The sequence below is a fragment of the Elaeis guineensis genome, chromosome 15 (genome assembly GCF_000442705.2).
Source record: "Elaeis guineensis isolate ETL-2024a chromosome 15, EG11, whole genome shotgun sequence".
NCBI lineage: Eukaryota > Viridiplantae > Streptophyta > Magnoliopsida > Arecales > Arecaceae > Elaeis > Elaeis guineensis.
Genome location: NC_026007.2, coordinates 15,847,530 through 15,864,514, shown reverse-complemented (window position 1 = coordinate 15,864,514; position 16,985 = coordinate 15,847,530). Strand labels below are relative to the sequence as shown.

The 16,985-nt window shown below is 40.0% G+C and overlaps 2 protein-coding genes across 2 annotated transcripts; one reads left to right on the top strand and one right to left on the bottom strand.

The window, feature by feature from the left end:
- The first annotated feature begins 5,172 nt into the window (after nucleotides 1-5,172).
- LOC105035641 (uncharacterized) lies at nucleotides 5,173-6,875 on the top strand. Its single transcript, XM_010911261.4, has 5 exons — nucleotides 5,173-5,675; nucleotides 5,759-5,836; nucleotides 6,027-6,126; nucleotides 6,248-6,381; nucleotides 6,467-6,875. The coding sequence occupies exons 1-5, from the start codon at nucleotides 5,298-5,300 to the stop codon at nucleotides 6,692-6,694; spliced, it is 918 nt and encodes a 305-aa protein (XP_010909563.2). The 5' UTR covers nucleotides 5,173-5,297; the 3' UTR covers nucleotides 6,695-6,875.
- Nucleotides 6,876-6,966: 91 nt separating this feature from the next.
- LOC105035642 (probable CoA ligase CCL6) lies at nucleotides 6,967-14,909 on the bottom strand. The gene is made up of 19 exons (XM_010911262.4): nucleotides 14,591-14,909; nucleotides 13,798-13,861; nucleotides 13,221-13,310; nucleotides 13,019-13,075; nucleotides 12,667-12,715; nucleotides 12,041-12,117; nucleotides 11,059-11,098; nucleotides 10,875-10,969; nucleotides 10,260-10,424; nucleotides 9,474-9,584; nucleotides 9,288-9,375; nucleotides 9,112-9,178; nucleotides 8,881-8,956; nucleotides 8,680-8,797; nucleotides 8,240-8,485; nucleotides 7,759-7,898; nucleotides 7,483-7,665; nucleotides 7,278-7,397; nucleotides 6,967-7,167 (listed from the first exon to the last, which is right to left on the bottom strand). The coding sequence occupies exons 1-19, from the start codon at nucleotides 14,734-14,736 to the stop codon at nucleotides 7,120-7,122; spliced, it is 1,980 nt and encodes a 659-aa protein (XP_010909564.2). The 5' UTR covers nucleotides 14,737-14,909; the 3' UTR covers nucleotides 6,967-7,119.
- Between the last annotated feature and the right edge of the window lie 2,076 nt (nucleotides 14,910-16,985).

Below are 16,985 nucleotides of genomic sequence, written 5' to 3'. Positions count from 1 at the left end.
ACTTGGGGTAGTGAGTAGATACCAATCTGATCCAGGAGAGAATCACTGGAATGTTGTTAAAACCATCTTGAAGTATTTAAGAAATACTAAGGACCAATGGCTTGTTTATGGTGAATCAGACTTGAGACTTATAGGGTTTACAGACTCTAGTTTCCAGTCTGATCACGATGACAGCAAAAGTGTATCGAAATTTATTTTTACCCTTAATGGTAGGGCTATCTGCTGGAAGAGTTTCAAGCAACACACAGTGGCTGATTCAGTTTGCGAGGTGGAGTATGTCGCTGCATCAGATGCTGCCAAAGAAGTGGTGTGGCTGAGAAAATTCATCATCAAGCTCGGAGTAGCACCCTCCCTTGTTGGTCTAGTTCTGCTCTACTGTGACAGCTCTGGAGCCATTGCTCAAGCGAAAGAACCTAAGGCACACCAGCGGACGAAACATATTCTGCGCCACTACCATCTCATCCAAAAAATTATGGATCAAGGTGACGTCGACCTTCAGAAGATCGATGAAAAGGAGAACCTGGCCGATCCATTCACTAAAGCCATTGCGATGAAAGAGTTCGATGATTACAAGTCGAAGATGGATATTAGATACTGCACCGATTGGCTTTAGACCAAGTGGAAGATTGTTGGGAATAGTGTCCCAAAGCCAATCGTCAGCCTATTGACGGTTGTGCTCATTTTTGTATTTATACATGAATTATGAATTAATAAAAATTATTTTGATATTTTTCATCATAAAATATTTCATCTTCTAATGAACTCCTATGTTGTGGTGAAGTCCTTAGGACTATTTAGACTCGACAAAGGAGGATTTGTCGTTTAGTCATTAAATCTGTTCACGACCAAATGATACGTTGTTACCAAGGACGACAACATTTATCAAGCATAGGTCATTGTGTGCCATATAGGTTGGTTGTCCTCTTAACCAATGAGTGTGGAGACACTGGTATGGCATACGGGTGAGATGTAAGAATACATCTGCACTGAACGTGGCCAACTTCGGAGCTATTTCTGCTGTCAAGATTTGCTCCGATGGAATATAGGTATAAATATCCCTCCGATCTGAGACCGCCACGGTGACTTGCAAGCAACTCACTGCACTTAGGCACTAGACTACCTGAATTTTTAATTCAGTGACGGAAGGCTGTTGGGTGTAGTCAAGTACTTGACTTGTCGGTGCGTGTGTCAAGATGGGATTGACCACTCCAGTTTAGGAGCTGTGTACAGTCGTGTTTCAATTTAGCAAAACTTTGGCCAGGGTAGTCCTTGTGAGGAGTCACAGGACTGTTTGAGTTGAGCACGATTCGGATGATCTAATCAGGGTTAACAGTTTAACCCTGAGTCATCCTAAACACAGGGGTCAAAAGGATTAATTATACAGTAACCATATTCATGTAGGTTCTGAGTGTTGCGACTACGACTCTTCGACCTATCTGAACATCGGGTGCCATTGCTAGATGGTCATTTCGATTAGTACAGGAATTGGTTCCTGTGCTACCGACTTAGGTTCGAACCTGCGGGGTCACACACATTAGAGGTTCATATCTGATCTGATGGCTGATGAAGAGTCCTAATGCTCGTGGACTATGAGTCCTACATGTCTGAGACTCTATGATCGAGAATCAGGATTCTCTAATCATGAGTCCCACACATTTTGGGTACCGGGGTCAAGAGTCCCACTGGTTTGGGACTCTTCGATCAGGGTTACATATCGATAAATTCTGATGCCCGATTACCCATCGGATTTGGACTCAATATTTATGAGAGATTTTATTAGTGATTTGATCGCTAATTAACTCAATTTGATTGAGTAATTATTTTTGGATCAAGTCTAATTGAATTAGATTCAGTTGGGTTTGACCCGATTAGGTTAAGAGTTGACCTAATCGTCGAGATGGTTTGGTCCCTGATTTGATTAGGGGTTGGGCTTAGTCAATTTTTGATTTGATTAAGATTTTATTGAGCCTAATTAAGCCTAATTAAGTTGGGTTTAAATTAATCAAATTGGACTTAACTTATTTGGTTCAATTAGGTTGGTTTAAATATTGAAACCACCTTGACCCAATCTCTATGCGCCACCTCACTTTCATTGCACCCATTTGAATTCATGAGAAGAAACTTCTCATAAATTTTTTTCTCACGCCAAGCCCTCTCCATGCCCCACTTTAATGTGCTAATTGAATGGATAAGGATGATTGGTTGGCCATTCAAATTCAAAATAAAGTTTGAATTTGAATGGGCAATCAATCTTTGCGCCTTATCCCTTTATTAAAGCTCCATTTATTACATGAGAAAAATATTTCTCATGAAATCACTCCATGCACAATTTAAGCCATGTCTCACACCTTTAGTGGATAAGGGATGAGTTGGTGTCCATTTGAATTCAAAATTTGATTTGAATTCAAATGTGTAATTACTCATCTTTATCCTTTTTTTTGGATAAGACATTTGACATTGTTATAAAAGGAGGAGAAGAGTGGGGCGTGTAGGAAGAAGATTTTTGGAAAAAAATTTTGAGACGTGAGGAAGTCTTGTGTATGAGAAGGAAGTCCATATCCTTCCAAGAGAAAAAGAAAGAAAAGTGGGTGCAAGGTTTCTGGTGAGTTCCCTAGAGTTTTAGCCTGGGGTTCGGAAAGTGAGAAAGTGAGCTACGAGTATCGTGAGCCCACAAAATTTTAAGACGATCTTCAACATCCTCTCAAGCATGTTTGTTGACGATCCGAAGTATCCAAAGAATCGACAGACATCGATCGAAGGAGTTCGATTAGCATCGACCGTCAAAAGGGCTCTACAACGAGCTAGCACTCGTGAAGAGTCGATCAGATCGGAAGCTTCGTGTGGACGATTCTCAGAGGTCAGACATGCTGTGTGGCTGCATCGTGACGATCAGACTCTCCCAACGGTGATCAGATTGCGGCGATCTACTATCCGCACAAAGATATTGTGTTCTGAACACATTACAGTAAAGTGTTTACTGTTCGAATTTGAATTTCAAATTTAAATGAATGCATGCTATATATCATATTTAGATCCTAGTGTAGGATAAATTCATGTTAATTAATTAGATTAATTAATATTTTTTTACTATAAAATCATAATTTTTAAAAAAATTTAAAATTATCATTTTACCCCTGTACTGAATTTTCCACAGTATACCTATATCTCACTTACATGCTATGTCAGTATTTCCATACTCCTTGTTAAGAGAACAACTAATATCCATGACACACAATGTCCTACACTTGATATAGCTATCGTCTTAATAATAGTATATCGTTGGATCATGAATTAGGTTTAAAGACTATACGATATATCTTCCTATATCGATTCAAATAGCCCTAATGACTTCATCACAATACAAAAGTTCAAAGAAGATGTATAAAATATGCAAAAATTAAATAATATTTATTATTTAATAATTTATATATAATTATAATAATGAGCTCAACCGTTAACAAGCTGATGATTGGTTTTGGGACATAATTTTCAACACAGCAACCCTACTATGAGCAGTCGAGGTACCGCAGGTCAAGAAACCATTCACACCACTATAGCATCGAGAAGATCACTAATGAATGAGTAGATATCATGTGATCTCTCATATGGTCCCCTCAGTACTGATGTTCTCTAACAACCATCCGTACTCTCACTTAGTGCCTCTACACTATAGACTCGAAACTCGAATATCTTGAAGGAAGCAATCCGTGCGCCGATCTAATCGAATCAATCACTATCTCTATGATGATCCATCAAATGGGAGCAATTTAAGAATTAATTATATATGTCTCAAAATCTAAACTCTTTAGAATATATATCTTTAAATTATTAATTTTTTTAGACGATTCTTGAATACATAATACAAGAATTGATAAAAATTATCCACTTTATTGATAAATCAATTGTTTAAGTACAAAAATATGTCCTACAATTATTACAATATGTCTGCCATATTGGCTTTTAGAGCATACATCTAATATGATCCTCTTTCTATTAAGAACTTTATTTGTAGGTTTGATCTCTATCAGTTAGCGTGTCACCTACTTTGGCTCTCTTCAACCTGCGCTGACCTCAGTCTAAGCTCGATGTCCATCAGACTCACCAATCTTAGAGTCAGCTTGGAAATCAACAGCAATATAATAATAATAATAATATAAAATAGTTTTTAGATATAGTTTTATGATGCAGAATATTTGGCTGAAGAGTACTTGGGTCAGATGGATCGCAGAAAGTAGCAAAAGCCCAAATAAATGGATTGGAACGTCAAAAACGGGAACCTAAATTTTAAACAACCATAACTTTTAATATAAGAAGAGTTACGGGACTCATAATATATCAACAGAAAGCTCGTTTCAAGCTCTACAATCGTGAATCGGATTTACCTATTCATCCCATTTTTCGGATCCAAATTTCATCATTTTAGTGGGTTTTAGGGTTATTTTATGTTTGGAGGTCTGTCTTCGATTTAGTTTTATATTTATTCAAATTTTTTTAAATCAAAAAAATTATATGATTATTTTTTTAATTGGAATTTAAAGTTCTTTCTCGTTGTCTAGAAGATTTTTATCTCATCTGAATCTTTATTTTTATTCATCAAGGCTGCGTCATTGTGTTTGGGTTGTTTTTGGGTTTGGGAACTCCTAATGGACCGGCCTGGGAAGGTACGAACACACACCGGATCATTAATGTGAAGCGCAACATTCAGCGTTCGGCACGTTTTTGACGGGTGAGGGAGAGGCTTCGTTTCTAAACCGTCCAGTGCAAGGGAAAGGCCGTTGCTGTGCACGTGTTTTTTTTTCACTCTCTTTTCCTTTAAGCAAAACGAGCGGCCACTAATCTGTCTTCCTCCCCTCCCGTAGAACTGGAAACGCCTAGGAAAAGTCGGAAGAACGAAATCTCAGAAAATTCCACCACACGCGTCCGGCTCCGGGCTCTCGCGGGCCCACCCACCAGAGTGGAAACGGGTACTCGCGTTGTGTGAATTGAATTCCATGCCGACTGCCTCTCTCCCTCCGTCCTCTCGGTCAGATCCCGCCAAATCTGCTCGCTCGGCGGATGGATCCAAAGATATGCCGCGAATCTTCCCCTCTCCTCGTCCACATTTCCACCTACCTTCCAGCGGCCTGTCCATTCCTTCATAATATATGTGAATAAATATACGAGCAAGGACGCAGGCAGAGCAACTAAATACGGAGAATTTGGAATCAAGTGGACCGGACCGATCGCTTCTCTGGCCAAGATACAGAGTGAGAGAGAGGGTCCAAAAAAAAAAACAAAAACAACAACAACAACAAAGAATGGCAGGAGCAAGCAGATTGCTGAGGATTAGCAGAGCTCTCCAATCAGATCACCACCCTCCCTCTTCCTCTTCCTCTTCTACTTCCAATTCTTGTCGTCTCCCGCGTCCCAGGTTTTTGACTGTTGGAGGAGAGAAAAGCATTCCACCCGGCTGCCAGGGGAAGAAGAGGGTGGCGGCCGTCTCTCCAGACGCCGCGGTGATTTCACCTGAAAAGAAGCACGAGCCTTCTTTGTTCGAAAAGGGAATGGAGATTGTGGATCTCTCGTCTTCTCGCATAGCTCAGGTGGCAAGGCTGGCTCTGACACTCTTCGGTCCGCTGCCGCAGGAGGCTACAAAGGGCTTTTGTACTGCACATTCCGAGATGCTCGTCGAAACGGTACGACTACTCCTACTACTTTCTCATGTTGCGTAATCCATCTCCTCTGCATTCTCCTCACCTATTTGCTTGCTTCAAAGCAGGGGATCGCGCGATGCCAATCCTTCACACTGATCGCGGTTGCGGGATCCCTGATCGGCTCAGTCTTGTGCTTCGTTGAGGTAATGCATTGCCTGCATCTCTAAGTGATGCGATTTCTATGACGCTGCTGATTTACTCATTGTTTTTTTTTTTTCTTTTTAAATGCACGAGTACTGGATTTTCAATTGATGGTGGGTCAAGAATTTAAATTCTGAGATTTCTTCTGAATTCAAAAGTTTGTTTTTCTCCTTCCTACTTGATGGATTTCAGGGTTGCTTCCTTGTTCTGGAGACATTTTTTGAGTATTTCCAAATGATATCACAAGGGCTGGATCAAGAAGGTATCTTACAACTACTCATCGAAGCCATAGGTACAAATTCGCTCTACTTCTAAATCATCGATTATTTGCAGCTACTTGGATCTTTAAATCAAATTTATACTTATTACTCACACGGTAACGAGTTCGTGGTTTTGACCAATATCCCTGACAGATATGTTTCTTGTTGGAACTGCCCTGCTTACTTTCGGGATGGGGTTGTATGTCATGTTTTCTGGCTCGGCCAACACGAAACGGAATAGAGGATGGCAAATTGCCGAATCCAGCCTTGGCTCATTTAACCTCCAGGTTAGATTTTTGGATTCAACTACGAAAGATTCGTGATCTTAGATGTTTCACCAGGAATCTCATAATATTACTAAATCATTTTCAGAAGCTTGCAAAGACTATGGAGATGCAGTCCATAAGAGAGGCAAAATCAAGAATTGGGCATGCTATACTTTTGCTGCTTCAAACAGGAGTGCTAGAAAAGTTGAAGAACGTGTCCTTGGCCAGTTGCTTGGACCTAGCTTGCTTTGCCGGAGCTGTATTCGTCTCCTCAGCTTGTATTTTCCTCCTCTCCAAGCTCACAACGCAACGAAGCAAAAGTACATGGATATAATTCATCACAGGTTACCAGATTAGGAAAACAACTGCAGGACTCTTCTCATCGGAACAGGTTGCCCGGGTGATAGAACATAGGCTTGAAGACGACTGAGTGGTGGCGGTCGTTTAAATTTAAATCATTCTTCTTCAATCCAAATTTAGTTTTCATAGCAACGTAATTAATCAATAGCTTTTTTCTTTTTTTTTTTTTTTTTTGTTTAAGGGGTGGGAGTGAGGGGTGTTCGGGGGTTGAGAAATTTGACAGTAACTGACGCAGTGATAGAGCAGTTACAGAGAAAACAGAACAGAGATGCCTTATTTTTCTTGATAGTTTTCTCCCAGCCTTCTTTTACATCTAGAGACGAGGGAAGATAAGCTTTTCAGATGAACGTACTACATCTGCATAACCACAATTCAGTACTGTTTACATGGCTAAAAGAGTCATGCCCTTTTTCCCTTCGCTTCTTGGTACAGTCCATCGATAAAGTCCTGGAATCATTATTTCGCATGAAGAGAAATGATGACAAAAAGGAATTACAAATGACATATAACAACTGTTAATTACCAAGAAACCGATGTATCACGTTGAGTCTTCCTACCTTGTAATATTTGAGCAACTGCGGCCTCTTCAATTTAAAGGTCGGAGTAATCAGGTCTCTCTCAATGTCAAATGGTATTGGTTCGAGATGAACTGCTTTCAATAGCTCAAATCCTCTAAGCTGTGGTGATCAAATTTAATGGCAAGTCAAGTCATGACTCACAGTACCGTTAAGTGTTTTAAGATGCCAATGATTAATGACTTACTTCATGTGTTCGGCCAGTATTATTGAGCTCGTCAAGAACGTATTTTCTTGCTTTTGGATGTTTGCACAACTCTTCAAATGTCCCAGTTACATCATTGGCTGCTGCCCACTCCTCTACCAGCCTCTTTTCTGGAACAACCACACCTACAATGAAGGACTCGAAACTGTTTCCGTAGACCCAAACCTGCATGATATGAATTCCGTAAGATGATATAAACTCGACGATACCTGCACATTATTTTAGTTACAGAATAACATAACACACTAGTATTACTACCGATGTGACAAGAGGGCACTGCAGGTATGCGCTTTCAAGGTTCTCCGCAGCAATATATTCTCCTTGAGACAATTTAAAGATATTCTTTCTTCTGTCGATGATCTTCATTGCACCACTGGGTTGCCATTCTCCAATGTCACCTGCATGATCCAGACTTGCTATCTCAAAAACAATTATGAAATAACTACCACCAATATAGAATAAAGCCTAAAGCAAACGTCATTATATATAAGCTTGATTTGCAGTAATTGGAACATATAGTTGTAGGAGAAATCTATATAGTGTAAGAGGAAATCCATCTTTCTGAATTGCCCTTAATTGACTTCCCCAACTCATTAAGGAGATGCTAGAGCTTTGAGAAGCCCTTGGTGGTGTGTTCTTTTACCAAGGTGGATCTCATCTAGAACGGTGTGCAAGTCACTGAACAAACTGATGCACGTTTTTAATATACAGAAGAGGGGATAGATATGGTTCTTTTAACCTGTATGGAACCACCCGTCCATGGTTACTTCACTTGTAAGGTCTGGGCGCTTGTAGTAACCGGAGAATAAGGTTTTACCCCTCAAGCAGATCTCTCCGCGTGGTACATGGGAAAGAGCGTCATACCCCATTTCTGGAACTGACTCAAGTCTTGCCTCTATGGTTGTAATGGGGACTCCCACTGTTCCCATCATTGGGAGTACATTGGCTATAGATGTGAAGCACCCAGAGCAACTTTCCGTGAGACCTGCAAGCCAAAAATAATAGAAGTGCTAAAAATTAGGCATAGAAGATCTGTCTTTGTGTTCAATTATTTGGAGAGGATCTATGACAATGTGGAGAATGGACTTCTTTCAAGAGCAGTGAAAGTACAACACAAGATCTACACAACATATGACAATTTTTTTAGATACATGCACCACAAAAGTAGTTCACTGTTACCATATCCTTGTAAAAAGACACTGCAGCATGTGACTCTGAGGAACTCCTCAATATGCCTAGGTAATGGTGCAGCTCCAGATATCATGATGCGTACTCGGCCCCCAAGTCCTTGTTTGATCTGTGGTAATGATCAAGAAAAGGGAAATCTAAACATTCTCATCTCAAGGAGGTGCAGAGGAGGGGCAGGAAGTTGTTACATACTTTGTCAAAGACTAATTTGTCAAAGAAAGGCGATGCTTCATTTTGTTTCAGCCCTCTCCTCAAATTTTTCAATTTGCTGGTGAAAGCACAGCAATACCACACAACATATTAAAATCTAGATATCTATCGAAAAATTTGCTGTCACCTAGGTTGACAAAAATGTACTATGAAATGCAAATGAACAACAGTAATCAGAAGTAAGGTGGCATGGGGCAGCACTCTAAAACGTACAAGTCATATGCATACTGGAATAACTTCTTTGTTAACATTCCTCCAGATGAAATTTTCTGATTTATACCTTCAGTCACATAAACCTCACAATGTCAAGGTGGAAAATTGAATAGAGCAATTCTGACGGCAAGTTGTTTAAGAAGCCAACCAAAAAATATAAGCCATAAGGAGTGGACCTGTGTATATACGATCATAAACTCGAGGTACACCACAAAATAAAGTGGGTTTCAGTTCCTGAATGTCCTCCATCAAATATCGAACATCCTGCAAAATGAAAACAGAAAGTGTGGATTAATATAGAGAAAATCAGGGGAATAGAAATTCATCATAGAAAGGCTATAGCAAAGATACAAAGGTCATACCCCTCGCCAAAATCCAATGGAGGCACCCTTAAAGATGCAGTAGTTCTCAATTATCTGATCAAATATATGGGCTAATGGAAGGAATGAGAAGTATGAGTCTTCCTCAGTCACCTATAGTCAGATTGGGCATTTTATACATTAGACACTTTGGCCTATAGATAGGACAAGAATTTGTGGAAGTTTATGCAGTCAAATGATGATCTATGCTAAATAACAAGTACAGTAAAGTCCTAAAATAACTTAGTTTTCATTGAGGAAACAACAGTATTACTATCAAAATAGTCTGGAAAATTTCTAGAATGTTCTAGAAAAGGCAATTTCTTTTAATGTAGAAAACAGGAAGATTTCTCCAAATCATATACAAACATGCAGGTATGTTGAGGAGTTGAAAATTATTTATAAGATATAGCAATCCCCAAGAAAATGCATAAACAAGCGAAAATATAATGCCATGACAATCACAAAATAACATCCATCCAAATGCTTAACTTTTAGGTTCAATACAAGTCAGTTGCTCTGTAATAGGAATTGCAAAATTGAAAAATGGGTATGATGCCTTGACAAGCATCAAATAGCATCCATCCTGATGGAAAATTAGTTAATTTTTTGGTTATATAAATGTTGGCTATGTTGTAATAGGAAATACGAAATTGGATTCTGGAGTTCCTTTTTGCTCTTCTTTAAGCAAAAGAGGTAGGTTCTTGTGGCTACCCTATTGGAAAAGCTTTCCAAAACAGAACAATAAAATCTGTATATTATTACAAGGGTTGGGAGCTAAGTATTTACCACTTTATCTGTTTCTAGAAGTAGATGTTCTGTGGTAATGACCTCAGCAATAACAGCCCTGTTTGTCAGGATGACACCTTTTGGGTCTCCAGTTGTTCCACTAGTATACATTATTGTGCAAATATCATCCTTGTGTTTTGGAGGAAGTTTACAATTAGCACAACCCTGAAAAGAAAAAAACAAAAGAAAAGAGCCAGATTTTGTCAAAATCATATGAATGAAATTTCTACTGCAGGTATAGTTTGTGCTTGATTTTTTCACTTGTAATTAATTATCATAATTAAATGAACACATGCTGATGATAAGAACATGATCTTGTATAAGTTCTACATGAATATGTAAAATTAAAATAAGAGTACCATGCATAGAGCTGCCGTCTGAATTAACTTCTAATGGCACATTAGAAATGGCATCCATTGTATACACAATTGTTTCAGACTTAATACGCTTGGGAGGCATCATGTTATGAAGAAGGGGATGCACAAGTATTATTGATGCAGATGCATTTTTTGTTAAAAGTGTGAAAACTAACTAGCACCTTCAAGAACAACAAACAATGGTAAATATTAGAGTTTAAAATATGTACTTTAACATTAGAAAGTGTAAAGATCCTACCGAAGAGACAAAGTCCTCCCAAGAAAAGCAAGATACGCCAACTTGTTCAGCTTCTCTTTTTTGCTCATCAGTCACCATTCCAAAGCTAACAATTGCTGGATTGAATAATGCATAATAAGGATGTTATTGCCTCAAAACCTTGTTATGCATAGCTATTGAAATACAAGGTTGCTGCTAAACGTACTCTTGAGATACATGGCACATTTTGGAAGGCACATCAATATCTGAATGACAAAATAAAATTGTGAGATACATATATCATGAAAGGGATGATGATGTTGTTTATGCTCAGACCTGACCAAAACTGAGTATATTTAGCATTTCTTGACATAATAATTCGATCTTGTATACAGAGCTTCCTCTGACAAGAATATGGTATAGGATTTGTAGTTATGTAGCTTTGGGAGTTTCAGAAACAGTATAAAATCAAATAAAGTTTCCCCTCTTCCATCAGTAATGGATAAAATTAAACATGTCACCATAGGCTAAATCAGATATTAAACTTATTAGATATAGACTATGACCCAAATAAAAAATGCGTTATGATACTGACCAACAGGCACGAAAATGCAACATAATTACTGAGCTCTTAGTAGTCACTATAATGCTACAACATGGAGAAGTCCATAGATTTGCATATGAACTGGTGGTCAGATTAGTTTAGAAAGTACATGCAGTTCAGGCTGAGTATAATATGTTATAAAATATGAAAACAGTTTACAGTTAAAACTCTAACTAATTTGCAAATTTTCTTAGGAGTGCAGTAGTGAAACTGCTCTTTATTACTATAATAGGTTTTCACAAATGTATATGTACAAATTGACATAAATGACCAAACACAATCTTAATCTGGTCAGACAATTTCCATATTTATTATAAAACAAACCTATATATCATAATTGAAAGAGCTAAGAGATGGGTTGAAACCATAGTTTACTATACTGCATCATACCATACTATACTGGTACACCATACTACCCTGTACCGATACTACCGTACCATACCATACCATATACCGACACTATAATAAGATTTTACTAGTATGGGGTCTGGTACCGAGACGGCGAATCTTAATTGAAACCATCTTAGCAACTGATGACATGTGAAGATTGTTAACAAATACAGCTTGACATAACATTGGAGGTAAGAAAATAGCTTCAACATACAGATGTTATTTTGTTTTCTTGAACAAAAGCTATTGAGACTTCTGCATGGTTGATGATGAACTCCACTGCATTAGCACCTGCATTACAAGATGTAAAACTAATCAAAAAATAAAAAGCCTTAAAGTCTTAAAAATTATGTGTCAGAATGTTGTGAAAGATAAAGAGAGCAGATTCTTATAGACATATCACAGATCCTTCTGAGAAATCTTTGAATTATCACCAAATACATGGTTCAAACTGGAACGTGCTACCAATCTGAATAATGATAATGATGAATAAACTAATTAGTTCTTTTTGTTACTTTTGATAAGCAAGCATTTTGTTATACAATATAGCATAGTTCCTTAACTACGTAAAAGCTTTCTATGCTTCAAATCTGATATATATATTATACAGTATAGTGTTATGAAACATGGTAATACAAATCCGTGGCACTGGAATCATTGGACGCTAGCAATGGTCAACAACACATCAACTTTCTTAAGAGATACCCATCCAAATTCTACATTCGAGTATGACTCTGTGTTTCAATCTTTTGAAGCAGAATAGATATTCATGTTTGTGAAGCAAATGAATCAGAATAAGCACTCTGAATTATTCCACAAGAAAAGAAAGTAAGCACCTACCAAGGGTGTCATATAGAGGGACATAACAGATTCCCTGGCTATTACAGGCCTGCAAAATCCACATGATGTATTAAAACTATGTACCACTGACAAGAACCAGCTGATAATTCAAGAACAGATTTAACACACTGTGTGGGCCTTTATCAATTATTTGCTCACAATTAGAAAATGTATAAGAAAAAATTTTTGTATTCCTCACCCCCATTATGAAAAACAATATAAATCATATAACTAGTGTAATTCAAAACAAAAATGCACTTAACACCACTTTTCCATTTTTGTTACAGGTGGACATGGCTCTTATAAAATGTATGAATAACATAAGATGTACAATAATAAGGAAAAACTATACCTCCATGGCAATCACCCATTCAGGGCAGTTGGATCCATATATGCCACAACGATCTCCCTAAGAATAAAATTGCACCTTGTAAGTATTTTATTTTATGGCCTCGTGCAAACAAAAATCGTATCACATCATATACAAACCCGGTCAAGTATGCACCACCTACAGTTAAGAGCCGCATGTAATATAAGAATTTAAGTTGGCTTACAGAGTTAATGCCATGACTTTGAATGGCAGATCCAATCTTGATAGCTATGTCATAGACCTCTTCATATGTCTGCCATGCATACTGACCCACCTACAAATTCAGCTCCTTTTGAGTCGCTTATTTTTGTTGCCAGCATGTAGTAATAGCAGAAATAGGAATAGGTTGTTGTGCGCAATTGATACAACAATATTCTTTATCTCGTATAAAGTGCTATATTCTTTATGGTTCAAGAAAACTAAATAGGTCAAGTATAAGCTATAATTTTGCTCTAAGTTGGGAGGATAACACAGAGAAACCCAGCCATCAACCCATAAATAGATGTCTCATTCAGCTGCATTCTGGATTATCACATAATCAGCAAACGTGGATGACAAAGGCCATCAATTGGAATCAAAATTCTTCACCATGCGAAAACAAACTTATACAGTAACTTTATGCATGTCTACGCATCCATTTGCTCATATAAATGCATAGAACATACAATGAGATTTATGCACTTTTCTCCCTTAATGAAATGCTAGTGACTTGATCACTGCACTTTCTATGGAAACTTGCGTATGTAAAATATGCAAATTACCTTCCCATTAATGAATTTGCGATGGCCAAGCATTTGGTGCTGCGGATATCTTTTAACTGATCCACTGCAAGAAAACAGAGACAGAATAAAAAGCCACGTATTTTAACAGTAGCAAAGAGAAGATTCAAATGTATGCCTCCTCCATTTCGAAACAAACCATCTTTCTCTCTCAAGAAATACTTTCCCATGTTTACCATATATCTTTTTTCATCAGATCTGTTGTAGATATGATCGGTTTATTGGGAAACTGGAAAAATGTGGCAGAAAGAAAAGGAGTAAAGTAGTGAACTCAAATCAATGCTCTGGCAAATTGGGCAAGTGATAACTCAGGAATCTTTGACAGGATATCATCTGAGCTAATACAACTAGAAATCCTCAAAGAGCCAAAAATGATGTTCTGTACAGCCCACACATTCAACTTGTAGCAAAAACAGAAACTTTGTTAAAATATTTAAAAACCAATTTTTTCCTTGAAAAAAAAATATTAGTCGTAAAAAGAGAAGAAAGAATGTATAAAAGAACAAAACACTCTCCTTAACTCTCTCTTCATCCAAACTTTTCAAGCAAATATCAGCAAAAGCAATCAATGGAAACATGAAGCTCAGACACACAAAGCTCAAAGCCCACAAATGTGATCTCATGTACCTACACACGATGAACTAAGGTCGAGAAGACCGGAAAATGGAAAGTTGGCAAAAAGAACCACAATGCACAAGAAATATATTGATGAACGAAGATAGCAATCCTGAAGAACGCAGATACACAACAAACAAATTAACCAGAAAAATCCAACCTAAGGAAGTCCCAAGGGGAATCGATTCCGGAGGGCAATTCCAAGAGACCGTCTCTTGCATAGATGGACCGATAAACCGGACCGGCGGAAGGCTTGTTTCCGGCAGCCGGTCTCGACTCCTCGACCTTAACAGAGTAAACCTCCATGTCTCCCTCCACTTATCTTCCCTTCTGTTCCGTCCGGTCCAGTGCCGTTCGATTAGCGAGGAGAGGACTTAGCTGTGATTTAAAGAGCACACAGCTTCCAGAGAGGATGGGATGGAGAAGATGGGAAGTTGGGGAGTTCGGTGACTCGTGGAGAGCTATAAATTAAGCATGGCTGTGGGAGGTCGTTGGATCTAGTTTGACAGCAATTTAAAACAAGAACGGGCTCCACGGAGGAAAAGATCTTTAAGGTCCCAACAACTTTGGGCGGCCTTTATGAATCGGACAATCTTTATGGTTGACAGTCGCTCATTTAATACTCTTAAAACCACATAAATAATCCTAGTCCTGGAAACTTTTTTCCCCTTATCCCGTATTTATTTATTTATTTATTTTTTTGGGCAGGGCGCTCCATTGTTTCAATCTATTAACATCTTCTTGTCTATATTTCACTTGAAGTTCAGACAGACATGAACCAAAGTCAAATATGGACATTGCATGTTAAGATCCTATCTGTCTAGATAGATAGATCAAAAAGTGTTTGAATATCACGAGAGTTCTTCATCCATTTGGTTTGGATCTATTATTTCTGCACAAAGAGAATTATAAGTATCACATTGGATCATGATAATTGGTGCACCCCATCACTATAGTTTAATTTAATTGTCATGAAGTCATGCTTCAGCCTTTTCCATTTGGTTGTAGCTGAAAGGAGAGTGGACTCGACTTTGCACTGCTGGAATCCAAGAAGGGAATTAGTACTACTTTTTGGATATCATGCAGAGCGGTGCTATCATCGGACGTGCGGAAGATACAAGAACTTCCACTATTGAAATACTCCGCGCGAACTTATCTTGGCCTAGCTATATGAAGCCAAGTTTTCAAGATATCAACTTTATTATTATTATTATTATTATTATTATTATTATTATTGTTGGATATAAAATACCCACAGCCGAAGTCCTCAATGGAATCGACTACACGACAACTTCGCCCGGACTCCTACGGGAGCCGGGCTCCGTCACCGAGAACTCCAACAGCTTCAACCGCAAGCAGACTCCGCCCGGACTCCTACGGGAGCCGGACTCCATCCTCAGCATCAACCACTGGTAGGCCTCGTCCGGACTCCTACGGGAGCCGGACCTCCCCTCTGACTTTAATTGCAGGAAGACTTCGCCCGGACTCTTATGGGAGCCGGGCTTCATCCTCGACGCCAACAACTTCAACCGCAAACAGACTCCGCCCGGACTCCTACGGGAGCCGGGCTCCGCCGCCGACATCGACTACAGGATAGCTTCGCCCGGACTCCTACGGGAGCCGGGCTCCGTCCTCAGCATCAACCGCTGGTAGGCCTCGTCCGGACTCCTACGGGAGCCGGACCTCCCCTCTGACTTTAATTGCAGGGAGACTTCGCCCGGACTCTTATGGGAGCCGGGCTTCATCCTCGACGCCAATAGCTTCAGCCGCAAGCAGACTCCGCCCGGACTCCTACGGGAGCCGGGCTCCGCCGCCGACATCGACTACAGGACAGCTTCGCCCAGACTCCTACGGGAGCCGGGCTCCGTCCTCAGCATCAACCACTGGTAGGCCTCGTCCGGACTCCTACGGGAGCCGGACCTCCCCTCTGACTTTAATTACAGGGAGACTTCGCCCGGACTCTTATGGGAGCCGGGCTTCATCCTCGACGCCAACAGCTTCAGCCGCAAGCAGACTCCGCCCGGACTCCTACGGGAGCCGGGCTCCACCACCGACATCGACTACAGGACAGCTCCACCCGGACTCCCACGGGAGCCGGGCTCCGTCTTCAACGTTAATTGCTGGTAAGCCTCGTCCGGACTCCTACGGGAGCCGGACTTCGCCTTTAACCTTGACTGCAGGAAAACTTCGTCCGGACTCCTACGGGAGCCGAGCTCCGTCCTCGACTCCAACGGCTACAAGGCAGACTGCGACCGGACTCCTACGGGAGCCGGACGAACTCCTACGGGAGCCGGACTCCGCCGATAACTTCAGCTGCGAGCAGACTCCACCCGGACTCCCACGGGAGCCGGGCTCCGTCTCCAACGTTAATTGCTGGTAAGCCTTGACCGAACTCCTACGGGAGCCAGACTTCGCCTTTAACCTTGACTGCAGAAAAACTTCACCCGGACTCCTACGGGAGCCGGGCTCCGTCCTCGATTCCAACGGCTGCAGACAGTCTTCGTTCGGACCTCTACGGTGGTCGGACTCTGACCACTGCCGAACTTCAGCCGACA

What these genes read in the sequence shown, in the direction of transcription:
- LOC105035641 (XM_010911261.4), top strand. Translation starts at nt 5,298, where the DNA reads ATGGCAGGAGCAAGCAGATTGCTGAGGATTAGCAGAGCTCTCCAATCA. An exon ending in CCGAGATGCTCGTCGAAACG is followed by an intron (nt 5,676 to 5,758) that starts GTACGACTACTC and finishes GCTTCAAAGCAG; the next exon opens with GGGATCGCGCGATGCCAATC. An exon ending in CAGTCTTGTGCTTCGTTGAG is followed by an intron (nt 5,837 to 6,026) that starts GTAATGCATTGC and finishes GATGGATTTCAG; the next exon opens with GGTTGCTTCCTTGTTCTGGA.
- LOC105035642 (XM_010911262.4), bottom strand. Translation starts at nt 14,736, where the DNA reads ATGGAGGTTTACTCTGTTAAGGTCGAGGAGTCGAGACCGGCTGCCGGA. An exon ending in AAAGTCATGGCATTAACTCT is followed by an intron (nt 13,076 to 13,220) that starts GTAAGCCAACTT and finishes TTTTATTCTTAG; the next exon opens with GGAGATCGTTGTGGCATATA. An exon ending in AGTGCCCTCTTGTCACATCG is followed by an intron (nt 7,666 to 7,758) that starts GTAGTAATACTA and finishes CATATCATGCAG; the next exon opens with GTTTGGGTCTACGGAAACAG.